The 20,578-nt window shown below is 42.0% G+C and overlaps 1 protein-coding gene across 3 annotated transcripts in view; it reads right to left on the bottom strand.

Annotated features, from left to right (window-relative positions):
• The window catches only part of HEG1 (heart development protein with EGF like domains 1), a 71,044-nt gene extending 51,421 nt beyond the window's left edge, over positions 1-19,623 (bottom strand). For 2 of the 3 annotated variants that reach the window (XM_060775031.2, XM_060775048.2), the window contains exon 1: positions 19,187-19,622. In XM_060775031.2, the coding sequence (XP_060631014.2) occupies positions 19,187-19,370 (184 nt within the window). In that variant the 5' untranslated portion in view covers positions 19,371-19,622. Of the gene's footprint in view, positions 1-19,186 lie in introns of all 3 variants that reach the window. The other variant, XM_060775040.2, reaches the window with a different exon arrangement.
• Positions 19,624-20,578: the final 955 nt, after the last annotated feature.

Below are 20,578 nucleotides of genomic sequence, written 5' to 3'. Positions count from 1 at the left end.
CAGGCAGTTTACCAGCTGTTAGGATTTCTGGGAGTTGAAGGCCAAAACATCTGGGGGTCCAGAGGTTGAGAACCACTGGTTTATGATCTCTGTAATTTGCCAGAGCCCTGCAGATGCTGAGCATGGCAAACCCCTCTGAGCAATTTTGCTAGGAAATCCACGTGATAGCTTTACTTTAGGACTACTGTAACTCATAAATGACTTGAAGGTATACAACAACTAATAAGAATAGGATGTTCTTGGCAAGACTTATTCAGAGGGGATTTGTCATTGCCTTTCTCTGAATATAGCCTATAGCCCTGACCCTGCTTACTCTCCATCCCTGATCCTGCTTAGCTTTCAAGACCAGACAGGATCTGATACATCTGCTGTGTTTACACTTAAGGCTATTATCCACACTCTATTCAGACTGAAAAAAGTTTCCGCCTAACTGCACCACCAAATGTGAGTTTTGAAGCTGCCCAAAGAATTCCAAAGCTTAGAGCAAACTCAATTTCACTTCTCCATGTTAAGGGAGAGTATTGATAATGTTGGGTTGAGCCTGAAAACGTTGTTTATTTGAGGAACAGTTCCCAAAACCCTTCAGCCACATGGCCAGTAATCATGCTGACTACAGTGATTCTGGGAGCTACAATTTAAATAACTCGCTTTTCCAGACTATGGTGCTACGCTTGTAGACCAGCATGTGTTTCTGCCTGCTCCGAAGCCGAGTAATTCCGTAGATCCCCTTTACTTTTTCTCTTGCAAGTTTCCAAATATGCACAGACTTGGCTGAAGGTATGGAAGCAGCAAAATATGGTCAGAAGCCAAGTCCAAATCTCTATAGACTCTGTATCAAACTACTGAAGCAAGATCTAAAGCCAGAGATCATAGTGGTAACACAAAGAAAAGTCATAGGATACCTTAACAACTAACAAAATGAATTTTGGCACAAGCTTTCATGGGTTACAGGCCATTGTATCGGTCTACGGTAGTCCATAAAAGTATGTGCCATCATAAACCGATGTATCTGGAATTCAAAATTGCAGTTACAAATGCATAACCTAGAGTTACACATTTGTGACTGGTTCATATTCACAATCCCAATATATTCAATAGCATAGGGGATGTATAGGGATCATTAAAGTCTCTCAATCTTGATTCACCGAGCAGCAACCACTACAAACAACAGGAATCTGTTCATTGGGACACAACTGACATCTCCATACAGCTCCTGCTAGTATTCTCCAACATGAGGGGGAATTATGGAAGAGCTCCTGCTTCTGACTAGTACACTGGAAATTGCTTGCAGGAGGAAATGTCATTCAGCTGTGCTCCAATCAACAGGCGCACAGATTGCCCAGTAAACCAAGACCGGGATGGGACCATGCTAAGAGAAAAAAGGAGAGCCAACAGAGTATAGTCTGCCACTTGTGGCTGCAAACCAAGCATGGCATGAAAAATGTTGAAGGTGCTCCACATCCTCTAGTATCAAATATTCAACCAAGATGTAATTCTTTATGCAAAAATAAACAAATACTTCCATCGCATTAGTATGCAAATCTGCTTTCATTTTTAATACATGGCAAAATTTCTTTATAATTTATTATCAGTAAATGTTTGATTTGAATGCCAATTTTTATAACTAGGGTATGCATTTTCTAATGCTATTTATTAGAAAAACCAATTTTGAGCTTTACAATTGTAGGGATGGTTCATTCAGAGAGGTGAAGAAAACTATCCAGATTTTTTAAACATTTCCTTAATCATTCATTTGTTTAAAAAAATACACTTCACTTTTATACAGTAATTTATTTTTCCTTTGTTTTGGAGGGGGTTGTCCCAATGGAAGTGGGGGTTTTAAGGCATTACACAGCCTCCTCACTAGATAAAAGATGCACAATTATTCACCAAACTAAGAAAATGTATCTAATAAAAAGTATTTTTTTAAAAAAAAAAAAAGGGAAGGTTTGGGGGCCAAAATTGTGGATTTTGATGTGATCCACGGATAAGTTGAGTGTCATTCAGTGGCGAGGGGAAGCGTCAGTGCAAGCAAATTGCAATTCATGGCCACAGCCATTTCCCAACCCAAACAATTTGTTACTCTGTTCAGGAAAGGGAGTGATTCACTTTTTGGAAAAAAATCACCAAACTGAAACCCTAAGCAGAACTTTCTCTGTCCCTCAGGTACTGACCACACCCAGATGATATCAGTCTCCAAAGTAACCCTCTACTGTCCTCTTGTGTTGGTTCTGAACACAGCAGATTGGGACTAGTTGGTTGGCAATGTAAGTCTTTTTAAAAATAAGGCAAAATGGGGGAAATTCTGTACTTCAAACCCCACTAGTACTTTTTATTGGATAATGAAGTTGCATAATTTTCAACCAAAATATCTAAACTGAAACATATATAAGTGCTGAGTTAATAGGGAGGAGGGCTCTGGAACAAATTACCAGAACCTGGCAATCCAGAAGGAACCCAATGATACTGCATATTTTATTTTTTGTTGATTTTTGGACAGCCATTGTAAAATCAGTGAATTTCACAGAAAATAGTTGTTACATAGAAAAGTTGGTATCCCACATAAACATTTCACCAGTTTTGTCTTAGACCCGTCGCAAACTCTGTTCCTGTGGGAGAAAACCTTGCTAGCATGTCCCTGACGTCATGAAACTCCGCCTCTCGCCCCGCCCCTTTCTCTGCCCCTTTCTCCTTGCGAGAGTGGTTTTTCCTTTGCTAGGGCAGCATTGCCAGCATACTCTCTCAGTTGGCAGAATTCAACTGAGAGAAAATGCGGGCAATGCTGCCCTAGCAAAGGAAAAACCATGCTGGCAAAGAGAAAGGGGCGGAGAAAGGGGCGGGGAGAGAGGTGCAGGCTCATGATGTCAGGGACGTGCTAGCAAGGTTTGCTCCCGCAGGAACAGAGTTTGCGACGGCTCTTAGACAAAAGACATGCTGTAATCCATGGAAGCATTCAGCCTTAATGTATTTAGATGAGTCCAGAACCACTGAATTCATTGGGTTCCTAGCAATATTAAGCGCAAGTCCCCTGTCTTTGGGACGAAGGCTGCAAGGCCACCCATCAAAGGTGCTTTGATTGTGCTTTTTCTGCATGGCAAAGGATTAGACTGGATGGCTCATGTGGTCTCTTCCAACTCTATATTCTATGATTCTATCATTAAGTGGTTTGTTGCAATGCATTAACCTCTTTCCAGTAAATTTTGTACAGAATTTCTCTCGGCATTGCTGGAAGATTCTCTCTTCCAGTGGAGTAACAAGATGAAGGCTGGTATTGCTTCTGCTTATTTTCGGCTTATTTTTCCCTCCTTCCTTGAAACTGTAGCCCTTTTCCAATCCCCACTGCTTGGAGAAAGCAGAATTTGATCCTATCTTTCCCACCATCATTTCAGAAGGGTGTAGTAGCATCAGTCTGAGCTGCCTTTGGATCTTAACCACACTCCTTTGCTGCAAGCCATCTTGCCATTTGGCCTAAAACAGAAAGGCAGGGAGCACTCAAAACTTTGTACAGTTTTTTTAATTCAGTAATCAAAGTCCAGCCAGTGATATTTCAATCCTGAGCTCAAAGGCACAAGGGAACAAGGTTGTCCTTGATAGCAAGGGGACTGAACATGACCTAACATCTGCCGCATTCAGCTCCACAAAAGCCAGAAGTCATTTTGGCCAGAGCATAGGGATCACTTACACCAAATGAGTTTATGGCACTAGAGGAGCCTTGTGCTCTGCCAAAGCTCCTTCCTCAACACACTGCTTTGTGCTGATTTCCAAGCCTTGCTTGGTTCTGCCAGGAATCCTCTGGCCAACCCTGTATGCCATGCATCCAGCCTCTTGTCCTTCCAAATGCCTGCTTGTTTCTTGAGCAAAATAGTGCCGCCTTTCCTCCTTTGTTCATTAAGCTACACAGGCAAAGAATCCAAACCTTTTGTTCTGCATGTCAATTAAGCAGCCAACAAAACAGATATAGAACTGTTTATTTATTTATTTATTTATTTCGAGGTTTTATATACCGACCCTCTCACCTTCAAAGAGGGATTCGGACTGGTTCACAACATATGTTAACATACAAAAAATATACAATAACAACACAATGCCACTTCATTACACGGTTAAAATATCAGCACTATACACGTTAAAACATTATCATCACAGTTAAAAGAGCCAACTCGTCCAACACCATCACAATCCCATTCATCATCCTCCTTTCATGTGGGCAAAGAATTAAATCAGTTGTCAAATGCCGCGTTCCACAACCAGCTATGACAAGTAATAATGAACAGGATTGGCAAAAACAAAAAAAAACCACCCTATACATTGATATAAACAGTAAAGTCTCATTTATCCAACATAAATGGGCCGGCAGAATGTTGGATAAGTGAAAATGTTGGATAATGAGGAGGGATTAAGGAAAAGCCTATTAAACATCAAATTACGTTGTGATTTTACAAATTAAGCACCAAAACATCATGTTTTACAACAAATGGACAGAAAAAGCAGTTCAATACATGGTAACATTATGTAGTAATTACTGTATTTATGAATTTAGCACCAAAACATCCTAATGTATTGAAACAGGTGTGGATCCGGGCAAGAGGCAGACTGCATTGGATAATACAGTATGTTGGATAAGCGAAGGTTGGATGAGCGAGACTCTACTGTAAAAAGATCTAGAAAATACCTCAATGAATGGTACACTGTTGTTTAGTACTACAGAAGAGACCACTTACCTAGCATCCAGGATCAGTGGTTTCATTAGGCAGAGTGAAGTAGGTGGCAGGAGGAAGCAGTGAAGATAGTGCAGGATGGAGAAATGAACCATGCCACTAGATTGACCTGTTACCTTCAAGTGTGCCAGAGGATTTGTGTTCCATTAATTTTCAGTGGTAGTGAAATATGCAACTACCAGTCCTACTGGAATTATTGTGGGTGCATGTGCCATCTTATTCTATCCTCAGGCAGATACAGTCAGGCCTCCATTTACACAGATTCCGTATCCACAGATTCGACCATCTACAGCTTGAAAATATCCCCCATTCCCCAAAAGTCAAAAAAGCAAAGCTTAATTTTGCCATTTTATATAATGGACACCGTTTTCCTACACCATAGTATATAATGGGACTTGAACAGCCACTGATTTTGGTATCCATTGGGGCACAAAACCCCAGCAGATATTAAAAGTAATCTGTGAATGTTTTGAGTCAGCCCTGCTACTGTCTCCAGATAATACTGAAAGGCCTCCATTGAAAACTTCTGCTGGTAAAAGCTTGGTATGTAATAGCACATAAAATCATCATCATATTAATCCAAATTCCACCTGTTCCTCAAAACTGGGAATCAAGAAAGCTTAAAATTGCAAATGTCACAAAAGTTACCGTGAAAATTACTGTGAGCATCTAGATCAGAAGTAATAGCAAGGGATATTTCTTCCTCCCTCCTCATTATTTATTCTTCACACTTAATTTTTACAATGTTCTTCTTGTTTTCCCTTTCTTCACAGGCTTAAGCACATTGCAGCAGAAGTGATATCATGTAACTTCCTGGTTTTTTGTTTGTTTGTTTTGAGGCTAACTTTCAGCCAATTTTTTGAAGATTTTGAGGGAAGCATAGAGGTTGCAACAAATGAAACTATTGCGTTTTCAGGTTGTTTGGAGCTTGACAGCTTCCTAAAACAGTGCAAAAAATGGGGAGTTGGGAGATTTAGTGGGTCCCACAATAGCAGTGTGTGGACACACTTTCCTCATCCACTCGGTATTTTCTCCCTTTTGTTAGTTTTCCCAGTTGCTGCAAAACTTGGTGTCTTCAAACATATTCAGGGATAATTGCACTGACTATTCAAAAAGATACAACATGAAACCACTAAAAAAAGCCCTGCAACACAACAAGACTACCTTGCTAATAATAAAAAACACAGATTCTAAGAGCGGCTAGTACTTGGAGCACCTATTTATAATGTCAATACAACAGCTGAATGAATTGTGACCTCCTACCCTCATCAACAAATTGTATCTATCTAATCGTTTTCTGTATATAGAGCATGCTTGAGAATCTTCCTTCAAATCAGTTGAAGCAACTTTGCCTCTATGTCCAGAAAAATGGGTTTGCCACTATTGTATCGCAATTGGATGCAAGCAGAAAGAAGACAAATGGAGAATGAAGGTAGGAGAAAAGAGTGTCCCGATGGGGACATGGGTGACTGCAATGTGGCACAGGAACCATGAACAGGAAGTGCAGATACATTACAATATTTTGTTGTAAGTCCCATTCTGCTCCTCCTCCCACTGCTACAAGCAAAGCCAAGTGGTAAATTCCTAGGTTTTATTGAAAAGATGTAGCCATGTTACTAATCCACAGATGTCAATTCCGATTATCTTTTTTTTTCTGGTCAGATTTCATGAACACCAGCTTTGAAACATATCTAAATACAATCTAAATACCGTAAGCATGAAAGGGAATCCCTTTCAACTCGCTGGCAGGAAATGTGTCATTAAAAAGAAAGGCCTCGGACCAACTCTATTCACCTTTTAAGTTTGCCCATTTTCCTTCGTGATTATTCCAAGCTGAGATCATTTTACCTTGTTAAGACCTGGTGCTTGAAAAGAGGCTTTATTTGCTCTTTTCTTCCAAACCAGCACTGTATCACATCCCACAGTCGATAAATGGAATGATAATATCAAAGAGAACTGAGATTTAGCATCTAGCCTGGTAATTTTATACAGTACCAGATAATGATGAATGTTAAAATGCTAAGATCTACTCGTGACTACGTTTTCACATAGTCTTTTAGAACATACATGCAGGGCAAAATGACTTTGTAAGGGCCCTTCCAGGCAGACCCTATATCCCACGATCTGATCCCAGGTTTTTCTGTTTATCCCAAAGTATCTGGCAGTAGGGACTCATATAATCCAGTTTAAAGCAGAAAACCTAGGATCAGACCCAGAGATATAGGGTCTGTCTGGAAGGGCCATAAGTGGTAAGCATTACATTTTCTAGACACAGATGCAATTAATTATACTCACTTTCCGCAATAAACATTGACAAAATGACATTGACAAAATTATATCATGATAAGAGCCCCCGGTGGCACAATGGGTTAAATCCTTGTGCCAGCAGGACTGAAGACCAACAGGTTGAAGGTTCGAATCCGGGGAGAGCGCGGACAAGCTCCCTCTGTCAGCTCTAGCTCCTCATGCGGGGTCATGAGAGAAGCCTCCCACAAGGATGGTAAAACATCAAAACATCCAGGCATCCCCTGGACAACGTCCTTGCAGACGGCCAATTCTCTCACACCAGACGCGACTTGCAGTTTCTCAAGTTACTTCTGACATGTAAAAAATAGTATATAATGATAAACTGGGAACCTTGAATTACTCACAAAGCACTCTTGGCTTCTCTGCTTTCTTCTAATTTTTTGAGATCGCACCAGAGAGCCTTTACCATCAAAAATAGTTCAGCACCTCTAAAACTAAAATTCCTCCTTTGGACATACCACTTCAATGACAGTATTCCAGAAATTAAACCCACTTGACATGCTATGAGTTAAGAGTTTATATAGCAACATATAAATTGGCTATGTAAATTTCTTTCATTACATTATCTACTTTGGGAAATACCGGTTGTAAGTACACCCATATCGTCTTCCATATTTATATCTATTGATGTGAAGCTGGGGAAGGCACTGAGGGAGTAGTGGTGGCAATTCAGATGGCTCTTATAGGTGTCAGATAAACATTAGAGCTAGCGCATGGCTTCAAAAGTCTAATTTTGGAGTACAACTCTCAGAATGACCCAGTCTCAAGTCATGGCTAGGGATTCTGGAGTTAAAGCCCCAAAATATCCTTTCCGTATTCTGATTGGGAGTCAGTTATCTATCACGCCTGAGAGTCCTTTGCCTTCTTTGTCCTTTCAGAGCAAGCATGTTCCGTCTTTCTTTGCTCTTCTTGTTTCATATATGTACATCCTTACTTCCATGTTTTAAGCCTCACCATTTCTGTTGCCTCTCCCTGCCTGCCAAATGCCTTCCCTTCTGCCCTTAAATGTCATTAAGTTTAAGCCCCTCTTATCTCCTTATGCTTGTCGCCTTGCAGGACTTCCTGTCTCATTGCTCAAAACAATAGATTATCCACATCCTGATTGTATTTTGCGCTCAACAGCCCTTCTGCAGAGGAATATTTAATACCATGTGTAATTGCACATATACAAAATATTTATGCTTTCATGTTAGCCATGATGGGTCACAGTGATTCAGGTTTGGTTGTTTAGGAATAGTACATTTTTGGTACAATAGTTGCAATAGAGCTGGACCATAGGGAAGGCTGAGTGAAGGAAGATAGATGCTATAGAGCTGTGGTGTTGGAGGAAAGTTCTGAGAGTGCCTTGGGCCGTGAGAGGATCCAACCAGTCCATACTTCAGAAAATAAAGCCTGACTGCTCACTGGAAGGAAGGATATTAGAGGCAAAGATGAAGTACTTTGGCCACATAATGAGAAGAAAGTAAAGCTTAGAGAAGACAATGATGCTGGGGAAAATGGAAGGGAAAAAAGAGGGGCTGACCAAGGGCAAGATGGATGGATGGTAGCCTTGAAGTGACTGGCTTAACTCTGAAGGAGCTGAAGGTGGCCACAGCTGACAGGGAGCTCTGACGTGGGCTCGTCCATGAGATCATGAAGTGTAGGAAGCTACTAGCCCTGAATAAACAACATTGCTGCAGCAAAGTCTGAACCACTTCGTTTGATGTGACTTTGAGGAGTTTCCTGAAATGAACATCTAGTGGACCTTTGACATCTATCCACTGGGGTTTGATTCCAGAGTCCCCGTGGATACTGAGATCCTTGGACACTCAAGTCCTATTATTATTACACTATGAAACACAATTTGGAAAAAGGTTCCTGGTTTGAAAGTGTTCTTTTTTGTTTATTTATGTGGTACACATTTGGAAAGTACTTGTTATACTCCAGCAACTGGCTTGACCTTGAAGGAGCTGGGGGTAGTGATGGCTGACAGGGAGCTCTGGCATGGGCTGGTCCATGAGGTCACGAAGAGTTGGAAATGACTTAAAGAATAAACAACAACAAGTTGCAATCTGTTTTTGTAACTACCCATATGGCTTCCTGCTTCACTATCTATCCTCATCTCTTCAAGATTCCTCCTGTTCTAGTATCTGCTTTTCCATCCTCTTGTGTCCATCAAGGCCTCTTAGCTGACAGACAAGAAAAAGCAGATGTTGGGGTCTTGAGGAATTTTTATTAACACCACAAATTCTAAAGAGACTGGCCATTGGGATATGAAAGATTCCCAGCTTTCTCCCATTCTTAGGTTTAATGCCTGCCAGCGAATGCTATGGTCCTTCAAAAGCCTCGGTTCGTAGACAAATGTTTCAGCCAAACAACAATACTCCTTTCCTCGTTCTTAATCTGAATGTCCCTCCATCTTTCCCCAAAGCAAACACTATGGCCCTTCAGAAACCTAGGTCCAAATAGAAATGTTGCAGCCAAACTTGCGAGCAAGAGCTATTTTAATAGTGCCAAATGTTGAAGTTTTAGAATTTCCTTTACTCAAGGGAGCTGCATTCTTCTAAGATTATATTATTACTTGGGCTAGCTGCCTCGGCAGTACAGCCATCTCATTTCCCTTTTGGGTGGGAAAGTTTTTCCTCCTTGAACAGGGACTCAAATTATGATTTCAGTCCAAAAGGGAGGATGTGAATGTTCTGAGAAGACCAACAAAGCAGTCAGTCCAGGCTCATGAGCCAATGCCTTGTGTGAAACAGCATGAGACTCAAGCAGATAATACATGCCTGGACCTCTTTGTATCTACTGCCATACAACCCACTCTTTCATATATCTCCCTTTGCATCTGTACATCTTGTTTGGGAGAAGTCCACTAGCAGATCACTATGACAGATCCCGAGGTGTTAGGTAAGGTATCTCCGTTCAGTTACAACTGATTATCTAATCTCTTTGCTGCTTACAAAAGTACTGCTCGAAATTACTGTTGTCCTCCATCCCGGCCACACACACCATTCCCACTTACTACCACACAGGTGCTTTTGCCTCCAGTGTTTACTTCCACAGATGGACAGAGCAAAATTTATGGGACATGATATTGATTCTCTGCAAATTTTCTTAAAACTAGTACCATCAAAATATCCGTATAGAAGATACCAACTCCCATTATCCACCAGGAAATGAGAAAACTGTTCTTTCAGTTAGTCAGCTCATTAAACTCAGTAAGTCACCCAAACTATAAAGAAGATTGTAACCATTGAACAGATAAGGTATTATTCCAAAACGACCAAACCTGAGTTAGTGAACTGAAAGAGGTTTGTTGCATAAGCTTCTGTAGACTCCGTCGACTTCATCCAGCAGCAGGCAAACACCTTTTTATTCAGGCAGGCTTGTAAAGCTTTTTGTTTATTCATTTTAATTGTATTTTGATGGAATTGTTTTAATAATTGTGGAAGTTCTGCTTCATGTTAATATTTACCTTTTGTGTTTTTAAGTGTGAATCACTTTGGATTTCAATCCTGAGGGGGATGGAATGGGGTAATAATAAAAACAACCACCACCTTGATTTTGCCATTTGATAACAGAAACATCATTTTACCTTGCCACTGTATATAATGGGTCTTGATAATCCACAGATTTTGTTATTTTTGTGTGGTACTGGAACAAAATCTCAGCATAGAGAAAAGATCCACTGTACTTCAGATAGCCAGTTTTTGCCAGACATTCTGCCAAAGCCACCTGTGAGACAAGTGTTTCAGGTGTGAACCCAATGAGGGCATGCTACCCAAAAGTCTCCAATATATGGGATGCCCATTCTCCATTGTTTTAAAACTCTAGTTTCCCAAACTTTGGATATCCAGACAATTTGGACTTCATCTCCCAGAAACCCTCTTCAGCTTGGCCAACATTCTGGGAGTTGACGTCCAAATTACCTGGATGACCAACTTTAGGAGCCACAAAGAGTCTACAAACAATGGGCAGTTCCATGGTCTCTGCATCTACGCACACATATGGCTAAAATATCCCCTCCTCCTTTTCGGAGCATTCCTCATTCTACAAGATTAACTTAAAATCTTAAATGGATTAGTCTATTCATCTCATATTATCTACTCTGATGGTAAGGAGTTCTTCAGACAAATCACTTGCTACCTGATGCTGATTCTTTTGAGATAGCAAGGATTTAAAATAATATCTTTTGCACGCAAAGGCTGTGGTCTTTCTCAACACACTCTACCATACTATCATAAAGGATCCATCATGGAAACTATGAGGGCATAAGGCAATCCCCTGGGCAAATTCCTCCAAGTTTTAAAGAAAATTATCAGCTTTATAAATCAAGGTATTTTTGTGTAATAATGTTGCTGTTTGAAATCAGAACAGATCTGCTTCACCAGAGAGTTTGCCATATGAGTGTTTAAGGGATTACCAACCATAAAATGCTAGAGTTCAACAGACAAAAACTTGAACTGATTGCAAAACACTTGGTTTCAAATTTATGAACAGAAATCCAGTGTGATTGTGCAAACAAATCTGCCAGTGGTTCTATCCCGTGGGTTTGACACTATCCTATTTGCTTTTCGTTATCATTCCCATTCCTAGCTTTTCTTATCTTACTTTTCACTTGAGAGGTTTCTACATACAGAGGCATGTAAGGCCTTTGACAACTGATACACAAGCTTTGGGAGGGCAGGCATACTATAAATCCCAATAAATTACTGTGACATTTCAGGAAACAATGGCAAAGTGGCTGCCCATACTGTAAGTTTCAAATGTCATTACTTTTTAAATTGTTCTCAAAAACATCACAAATATCCTTACAGATGCCACAGAGGCCCTGCTTCCAGTTCCTGCATGAAAAATAAAGACAGGATGCAAATGCAACAATCATATAAATAAGTAAAGTGCATTAATTCATTCATGTTAGTAAGATTACGATAAATGGTCCCAGCCAAATGTTAAGTTTCATAACCGTCTGGAGGATGATACATTCCTCAACTGTTTTCATGATCTGTCCTCACAATACCCCAAACAAGATAGGAAATTCTCAATCATTCATCATAGCCAAATAGGAACTGTAATTTTGAGTAAATTTGTTGAGTTTCCTCCATTTCAAAAAAAGACGGAACTGAAGACTTCTGAATCCCTGCCCAGTCCCCTTATTATTTAGGCAATTGTTCCTTACTTTTAATAAATGTTTTAACTGGCACAAGGAAAGTGAGACTATCTAGCCCAGTATCTTGCCTCTAATCATGAGTAGAGGTGAACTTCACACCGAATACTACAGCCTTCTCACTTGGAGTGCCTTCAAGATGTTTTCTGATTATAGCGATGCTAAGGCGAATCTATCACAGGATATTTTCAGCAAGATCTGTACATAGAGGGTTTGCCTTTGCCTTCCCTCTGGGGATGAGAGAATACAAATTGCCTATGGCCACACAGTGAATTTCCATGTCTGAGTGGGGATCCATATGCCCAAGTTATAGTCCAACTCTCAAGCTACTACCCGGGGCTGTATCCTAGGACTGATAAAATAATAACATTTATTGCTAAATAAGCATTCTCAAGATGCTACTAAAATGTACTGTAACAAGAAAATGTTACGCATTGCACCAGCAAAGTAGTTGCACCCACTTGTTTTTGGGGGGTTGTTTTTTTTTTCATGTCAGGAGCGACTTGAGTAACTGCAAGTCGCTTCTGGTGTGAGAGAATTGGCCGTCTGCAAGGATGTTGCCCAGGAGATGCCTGGATGTTTTAATGTTTTACCATCTTTGTGGGAGACTTCTCTCATGTCCCCACTTGTTAAATTCCATACGCATTGTAACCTGATATTCAAGGATCTGGTAATCCTTGAATACATGACTTGTAATGTGTTTCATTTAAACTCTAGGGTTTACCAATTTTGCTACATTTTAATTGGTTGACATCTCCTACCATCTCTCTTTCAAAAATGATTACAAAAATATGTACCCAACACATCAGAGACAAACTATTCATAGTATCCAAGGATTATGGGAAATGTGCATTTCATTTCAGCTTCACATCTTTACCTACCTATGGTAAACCATATATGCCTCACTTTACAGAATATACACTTTGTATCAACAAAGTGATTTATCAAAACTGGGGTGCTAGTTAGCTCACAGACAACAATTTGATCATGGCCAAATACTGTCAAATATTCCACAAACCCAAAAACTACACTTTCATACATGACAGTCTACCTTTTATTTCTTTTTTTTCCATGTCAGGAGCAACTTGAGAAACTGCAAGTCGATTCTGGTGTCAGAGAATTAAATGTCTGCAAGGACGTTGCCCAGGGGATGCCTGGATGTTTTACCATCCTGTGGGAGGCTTCTCTCGTGTCCCCACATGAGAAGCTAGAGCTGACAGATGGGAGCTCACCCCACTCCCCGGATTCAAACCGCTGAGCTTTTGGTCAGCAGTCCTGCTGGCACAAGGGTTTAATGCATTGTGCCACCAGGGGCTCCCATTGTTATATAAATGTCAGTTCATGACACTGACAAGACTAAAAGTTCAGTGAACCACACAAGAGACAGTTTCCACACATTTCCTTTAAGAGCAGGAATCTCTACCCTAAAACTTAAGCATAACCATATTTAACATGTTTGTCTTTTTTAAAAAGTTGCTAATCCATAGCCACAGTTAACTACAAAGATTTAAATGTATCTGAATATAATTTTCTCCTGGAAAGTTGATGCTTAATAAGCAACGAAAATATTCATAATATGCATATGTTTGAATTGTAACTATTTGATCTTTCCCTGTGGTTGTGTTATAAATATCAAGATCTCCTTGGTCTATGTAATTTAATTCATATGTGGATGTGGATGATAATCTATAAATAACGACTTAGTAGCACTATGTAGATTTAAAATCATTGTTTCAAAAAATAAGTTTTAGAATTACCACTCTTCCACTATTTGTTAAAAGCTAACACAATAATGCTTCGAATACCTGACCACTCAATTGACTATGATGTCTTTTTAATCCATCTACAGCACAAATCCAGACTTAATTCAAGGATGCACATAATAGCATATCCACACTTTCTTCCAGATGACAGCTCCCAGCATCCCCTAGACCAGGCCCTTTAGGAGAAGAGGATGATCCAAATGCACTGCTTCCAAGGTGCAAGCTTTCTTCTCCTTGGATTTCTTTGAGAGCATCTCGATCCCTGCATATTTCCAATTTCCTATTCCTGGACTGCAACTCCCAGCAGTCCTCCAGATAGATAAATTAGAGATAGGTAGGTAGATCAGGAGGACTGCTGAGAGTTGCAGTCCCAGAATATTTAGAGAAGGAAGAATGGGGAGAAAGAGGAAGGTAAAGAAAATGTGCAGGGGAAGGAAGGGAAGAAGAAGAGAAGGAAGGAGAGAAAAAATGGGGAAAAGAGAAGGAAGGAGAGAAAGAAAGAAGAGAAAGAGGGAGGGAGGGTTGGCCACAGCAACGCATGGCGGGTACTGCTAGAGTGTGTGTGTGTGTGTGTGTGTGTGCATGCTTTGGCTAGCACAGGAAGGGTTAACACCCCTGTGGAGATTGTTTTGCTGTTTGTGCCCCTGTTCAGAAGATTTCGCCTCCTTTTCTGTAATAATTGCATTTCAAAAAATTTGGCTTGTTGTGGAAACAAGGATCGGTGATAAAGCTCCAGTTGAGACACTTTCCCCCATGATAACTCTTCCAGAAGTGGATTTTCCTCCCTCGGGGTATTTTTCTCTCGCTTCCTATTTTCTCACTCCCGTTCTTAACTATGAGTTGTTTGTAAGTTAGATGTTTGTAACTTGGGGACTGGCTGGCTTCCTATTTTAAAAGCACTGTACTTCTTCAATTGTAAGTCACGCTTTCCCCCCACCCATAGCAACATCTCTAAAAACAGGCTACTTTTTTCTGTTGGTGGTACTCAAATGAATTAGCATCTTGCAATCAATGGTGTCTAAGGCCCCTTCCACACAGCTGAATAAAATCAACCATTTTCTGCTTAGAACTGAGATATTTGGCAGTGCAGATTCAGATAATCCAGTTCAAAGCAGATATTGTGGGATTTTCTGCCTTGATATTCTGTTTTATATGGCTGTGTAGAAGGGCCCTTAGAATCGAAGAAATATGGTACTTCTGTTTACTTTCATGGGATGCAAATTATTATCAATGCTTGAATTACCTAAGGAAAAAAAGAAGGCGCATGAGTAAAATCTTATCCTATGGCTTACATTTTAGCCAAATTACCTAATTCCAAAAGAAGAATGGGACAGGTTAAGCAAGCCCTCTGTATTGTTCCCCTCAAAAATAAATCAAGCATTGAATTACATATATTTAATATGGGTTACTCCAACCCTACTTACATCCTTAGGATTTTTTAAAGTAATAATCCTGCGTAATTTAAGAATGGCAAAAGAATTGATATCATATAATGTTTACCGCTATACTTCTCATTAGATTTTAGGATGTGTGACTGTGCATTTGTATACAGGTCCACTCAAATGTGAGAAACATTAACCTCAATTTAACTTTCTCTGCAGTGAGTATAGAATTTCATCTAGAATCCACAGATTAAGATTGCAATTCTATATACTTCTATATAATTCTATATACATTTCCTGAGATAAATAATATTGAATTCACATATAAAGTACATCTGACATTTGTCCTGCAAGCCACACATTTATCTATTTTCTCTAACTGTATTTGTGTATAATCTTATTAAAAACACTCTTGAAAAAAACTTTGGAGAACTGTAAATAACCGATTCAATATAATTTAGACAGAAAAGATGTATTCACTCTGTTTTCATTCTCTTCTCGACACAACTTTTCAATTTGCGTGATGGCAGCAACATCCATCACAATGATAAAAACTAGTTCAGCAAGATAAAGTACATTGAGCCATATAAGCTGCTCTGGGAGTTAAATTTAATTCTTCCAATCTCCAGCTACTTACTCTGGCTAAACAGAGGTGTGCTATCCCTAAGAAATGATCAGCCATTTCTAAACAATGGGTGCCTTCAAATGCATTCATTCTATTTCTTTTTCAAACTCAAAGTTGGCAACATTTCATGTTTTGGGAAGCTATGGTAGCTATTGGGGGAGAACTGCATTCAAGCATTACATGCTGTAATGACAATGATGATGATAGTCATCATCATCATGAGTAACAATTACCTTTATCACGATGTGATAATGGAGCCCCCAGTGACACAATGGGTTAAACCCTTGTGCTGGCAGGATTAAAGACTGACAGGTCAGAGGTTCAAACCCAGGGAGAGTGCGGATGAGCTCCCTCTGTCAGCTCCAACTTCCCAGGGAGGGACATGAGAGAAGCCTCCCACAAGGATGGTAAAAACATCAAAACATCTGAGTGTCTCCTGGGCAACTTCCTTGCAGACAGCCAATTCTCTCACACTAGAAGTGACTTGGAGTTTCTCAAGTTGCTCCTAACACACACAAAAAAATCACTATGTGCTTTTAATTGTTGTTTTAATGTTATTTTTTTAATTGGGTGGCTTTAATGTTTTTGTTTATCCATTGATGTATGTCTAGATGCAGCACTGAATTTTTGATTTTGTAAGGTTGTCTTGAGTCCTTTTTGGGATTGAGAAAGGCAAGATACAAGTATGGTAAATAAATAAAAATAAATAAACAATAATAGTGATAAAGGTAATTGAACTGACTAATTGCGCATAGATTATCCATTGAACGTCTCTGGAGATTTTTAAACAGAAGGTGGATGGCCATCTGTCTGGTGTGCTTTGTGCATTCCTGTATGGCAGTGGCTTGTTAAATTGAACGTCTCTGGAGATTTTTAAACAGAAGGTGGGTGGCCATCTGTCTGGTGTGCTTTGACTGTGTGTTCGTGTATGGCAGTGGCTTGGCCTGGGTGGCCTTTGTGCTCCCTTCCAGACCTATGATTCAATGAACTTATTCCCTTTTGTTCCCCCAGTAGTGGACTTTGCCTGCCTCCAAAGCAAACTCTCCAAAACGCTTTTGCCAACTACATAATTCCATTAGCCTGACTTAGCAAGAAAAAGAGCAGCTGTCTCTTTCCTACCACTTGTCCATCAGCAGGCAAATGGGCGGGGGGGGGGGGGGCAGACTGAAAGGGAGAGAGATCTGTCCCTTGGACATACAGCCCACCACTCACAGAGGACAAGCTTGAACCCCCTCCCATCAATCCAGACCCCATGAGGAGGGAAATGGGAGGGAAGAGAAGAGGGTTGGCTGAGCAGAAGGTCCTATTGTTTCAAGACTAAGGGTGCATCTACACCAGGCATGGACAAACTTTGGTCCTCCAGGTGTTTTGGACTCCAACTCCCACCATTCCTAACAGCCTCAGGCCCCTTCCTTTTCCCCCTCAGCCCCTTAAGCGGCTGAGGGGGAAAAGGAAGGGGCCTGAGGCTGTTAGGAATGGTGGGAGTTGGAGTCCAAAACGCCTGGAGGACCAAAGTTTGTCCATGCCTGATCGACACTGTAGAAATAATGCCATTTTCTGCATTTTATTTGCTATGTCTCAATGTGATGGGGCTGTAGGAGTTGTAGTTTTATGAACTTTTTAGTCTTCTCTGCCAAAGAGAGCAGGTGCCTCACAAACTACAAACCCCATGACCCCATAGCGCTGAGCCATGGCATTAACTGTACTGATTCCACAACATAGATGCCCCTTGTTAGGTTGGTGCTGGTTTCACTGTCCACAGCGTCTTGCTGGGAGTGAAGGTGAGATGAGCATCAATGCCGCCTTCTTGGAAAGAGTGTAGCAGGGGGAGGGGGTGGATTTCTTGGGGGATGAGAGAACTCCCCAGCCAGGTGGGCCTTCCCTTTATGGCCCCCTAATCCTAAAGGCCCTAAAGATCCTGTCTGATCTGGGAAGCTAAGCAGGGTGAGTCCTTGAGCAGGAGACTCTGGGTGCTGCTGCTGCTGCTAGTGTGGGGAATGATGCCATCTGCTGAGGGCTGGCGTTCCAAGGCATTGAACTGACCAAGCCAAGCTGGAAGATGAACACAGTTTGACACCCTTGACATGACTCAGGGCTGGGAAATCCAGGGAGTTCTAGCCCTTCCACACAGCCATATAACCCAGAATATCAAGGCAGAAAATCCCACAATATCTGCTTTGAACTGGGTTATTTGAGTCCACACTGCCCTATAGTAAAGATTTCCCCTTGACATTATCTAGTGGTGTCTGATTCTGGAGGTTGGTGCTCATCTCCATTTCTAAGCCAAAGAGCTGGCATTGTCCATAGATGCCTCTAAGGTCATGTGGCCAGCATGACTGCATGGAGTGCCCTTACATTCCTGCCAAAGCAGTACTTATTGATCTACTCACATTTGCATGTTTTTGAACTGCTAGGTTGGCAGAAACTGGGGCTCTAACAGCAGGAGCTCACCCCGCTCCCTAGATTTGAACCACCAATTTTTCAATCAGCAAGTTCAGCAGCTCAGCAGTTTAACCCGCTGTCCCACTGGGAGCTCCGATTCGCTGCCATATATTCCCATTCAAAGAAGGGCCCTGGAGGCGCAGTGGGTTAAACCCTTGGGCCAGCAGGACTGAAGACCGACGGGTCGGAGGTTCGAATCCGGGGAGAGTGCGGGGGAGTTCCCTCTTGTCAGCTCTAGCTCCCCATGCGGGGACATGAGAGAAGCTTCCCACAAGGATGGTAAGCCCATTCTCTCACACCAGAAGCAACTTGCAGTTTCTCAAGTCTAGGTTGCTGTGGGTTTTTCGGGCTGTATGGTCATGTTCTAGAAACATTCTCTCCTGACGTTTCTCAAGTCGCTTCTGACACTGGGTAATTTCAGTCCACACTGCCATCTATTCCAGTTCAAAGCAGATCGTGTGGGATTTTATTCATCAGCGTGGAAGGGGCCAGAGTGAGCCTTCCCTACCAAACTCCGGCAAACTCCACAGCCTCCAACCATTACACAAAAGTGTACGCGTTCTGCATGCCTTAAGGAATCCCTCTGGAAAAAGAACTGGACATACGAACGCCTTATATTGGAAGAGGGCACAATCAAAGCACTCCCGACAGATGGTCATGCAGTTTCGGCTGAAACACCCTCCTCTCTCTGTTGTGGTCAGAGAATGAGAGACCTCGACCCCAAAGACCTCCAACCCAAACCAGAGTCGGTCCTCGCTGCCCTCCGTGCCGGGCCTTTCCCCCTGGCGGGCTCCCTGACTCACCCGGGTGTCCCTCGGTGCGGCGTCCCTCGGTGGCCGGGCTCTCCTCCTCCTCCTTCTCCTGGCCGGTGGGAGGCAGCCCCGAGGCGCTGGAGGGGAGAGAGCCCACGGAGAGAGGAGCCAGGAGCAAGAGGAAGAAGAGGAGGAGGCGGAACTGATGGAGCAGACCCGAGCGCGTTGCTGGCATGGTGCTGGGGGCTTCACATGCTGCTGGGGGTGGTGCCGGTCGTGGAGCGCGTGGGGGGACAATGGGAAGGCTCCGGGAGGGGAAGAAGGAGGGCGCTCAAGGCGCAGCCCCGGTTGGCCAAGTCCCGCAGCTCCATGGCCGAGAGGGCGCCTCGAGCGGGGAGGACGGCATGGTCCAGAGGGGAGCGGGAGCAGCAGTGCGGCTTGGCCGGAGCCTGCGGGGAAAGTCAAAGCAGCGCCCAGCGAGGCAGGCTCCGCCCGGAGAGGCTGACATCAGCCCCGGACCAAGCCCAGGCCCGGCCCCTCCAGCCCTCCCCTCCCCTCCCCTCCCCTCCGAGGGAGAGAGAGAGAGAGAGGCAACCCCCTTCCAGCCCCTCGCCAGGACGCACCGGCTGCCCAGCTGGACTGGGACCAGAAGGCACACCCGCCCAGGGGAGGGTCTCTCTCGAGGGGGGGGATCCTTTCTTTTGGAGGGAACACTTATCAGGAAGTAAAACTTATTCGGAACAGTACATTTTGACAGCAAATTAAAAAAAAACAACAACAAACAAATTTAACATTAATTTAAGCAATTAAAATTTCTCAATAATTTTAAAATGCTAAATACACAAAACTCACAATAATTGAAATATTTTAAATAATTTTAACAATCAAAATTAGAAACTTTATACAAACTCAACAAAGAGCCTTCTTGTTCAAATCCTCAACATTCTTTGTTGAGGATTTGAACAAGAAGACATAGAATCATAGAATCATAGAGTTGGAAGAGACCTCATGGGCCATCCAGTCCAAGAAGCAGGAATATTGCATTCAAAGCACCCCTGACAGATGACCATCCAGCCCCTGTTTAAAAGCTTCCAAAGAAGGAGCTTCCACCACACTCCAGGGCAGAGAGTTCCACTGCTGAACGGCTCTCACAGTCAGAAATTTCTTCCTCATGGTCAGATGGAATCTCCTCTCTTGTAGTTTGAAGCCATTGTTCCATGTCCTAGTCTCCAAGGAAGCAGAAAACAAGTTACTCCCTCCTCCCTGTGACTTCCTCTCACATATTTTTTAATATTTTTTATTGTTCATTGCTTTTATGGTTTTTTAATGTATTGTGATGTTTTTGCTTTTTATTGATGTATGTATTTTTATATATGGCATCTAATTGTTGCCAACTTGTATGCCGCCCTGAGTCACCTTTGGGCTGATATGGGCGAGATATAA

This window comes from Anolis sagrei, chromosome 1, assembly GCF_037176765.1.
Source record: "Anolis sagrei isolate rAnoSag1 chromosome 1, rAnoSag1.mat, whole genome shotgun sequence".
Taxonomy (NCBI): domain Eukaryota; kingdom Metazoa; phylum Chordata; class Lepidosauria; order Squamata; family Dactyloidae; genus Anolis; species Anolis sagrei.
Note: the sequence above shows the minus strand (reverse complement) of the source record. Positions and strands in the feature narration are given on the sequence as shown.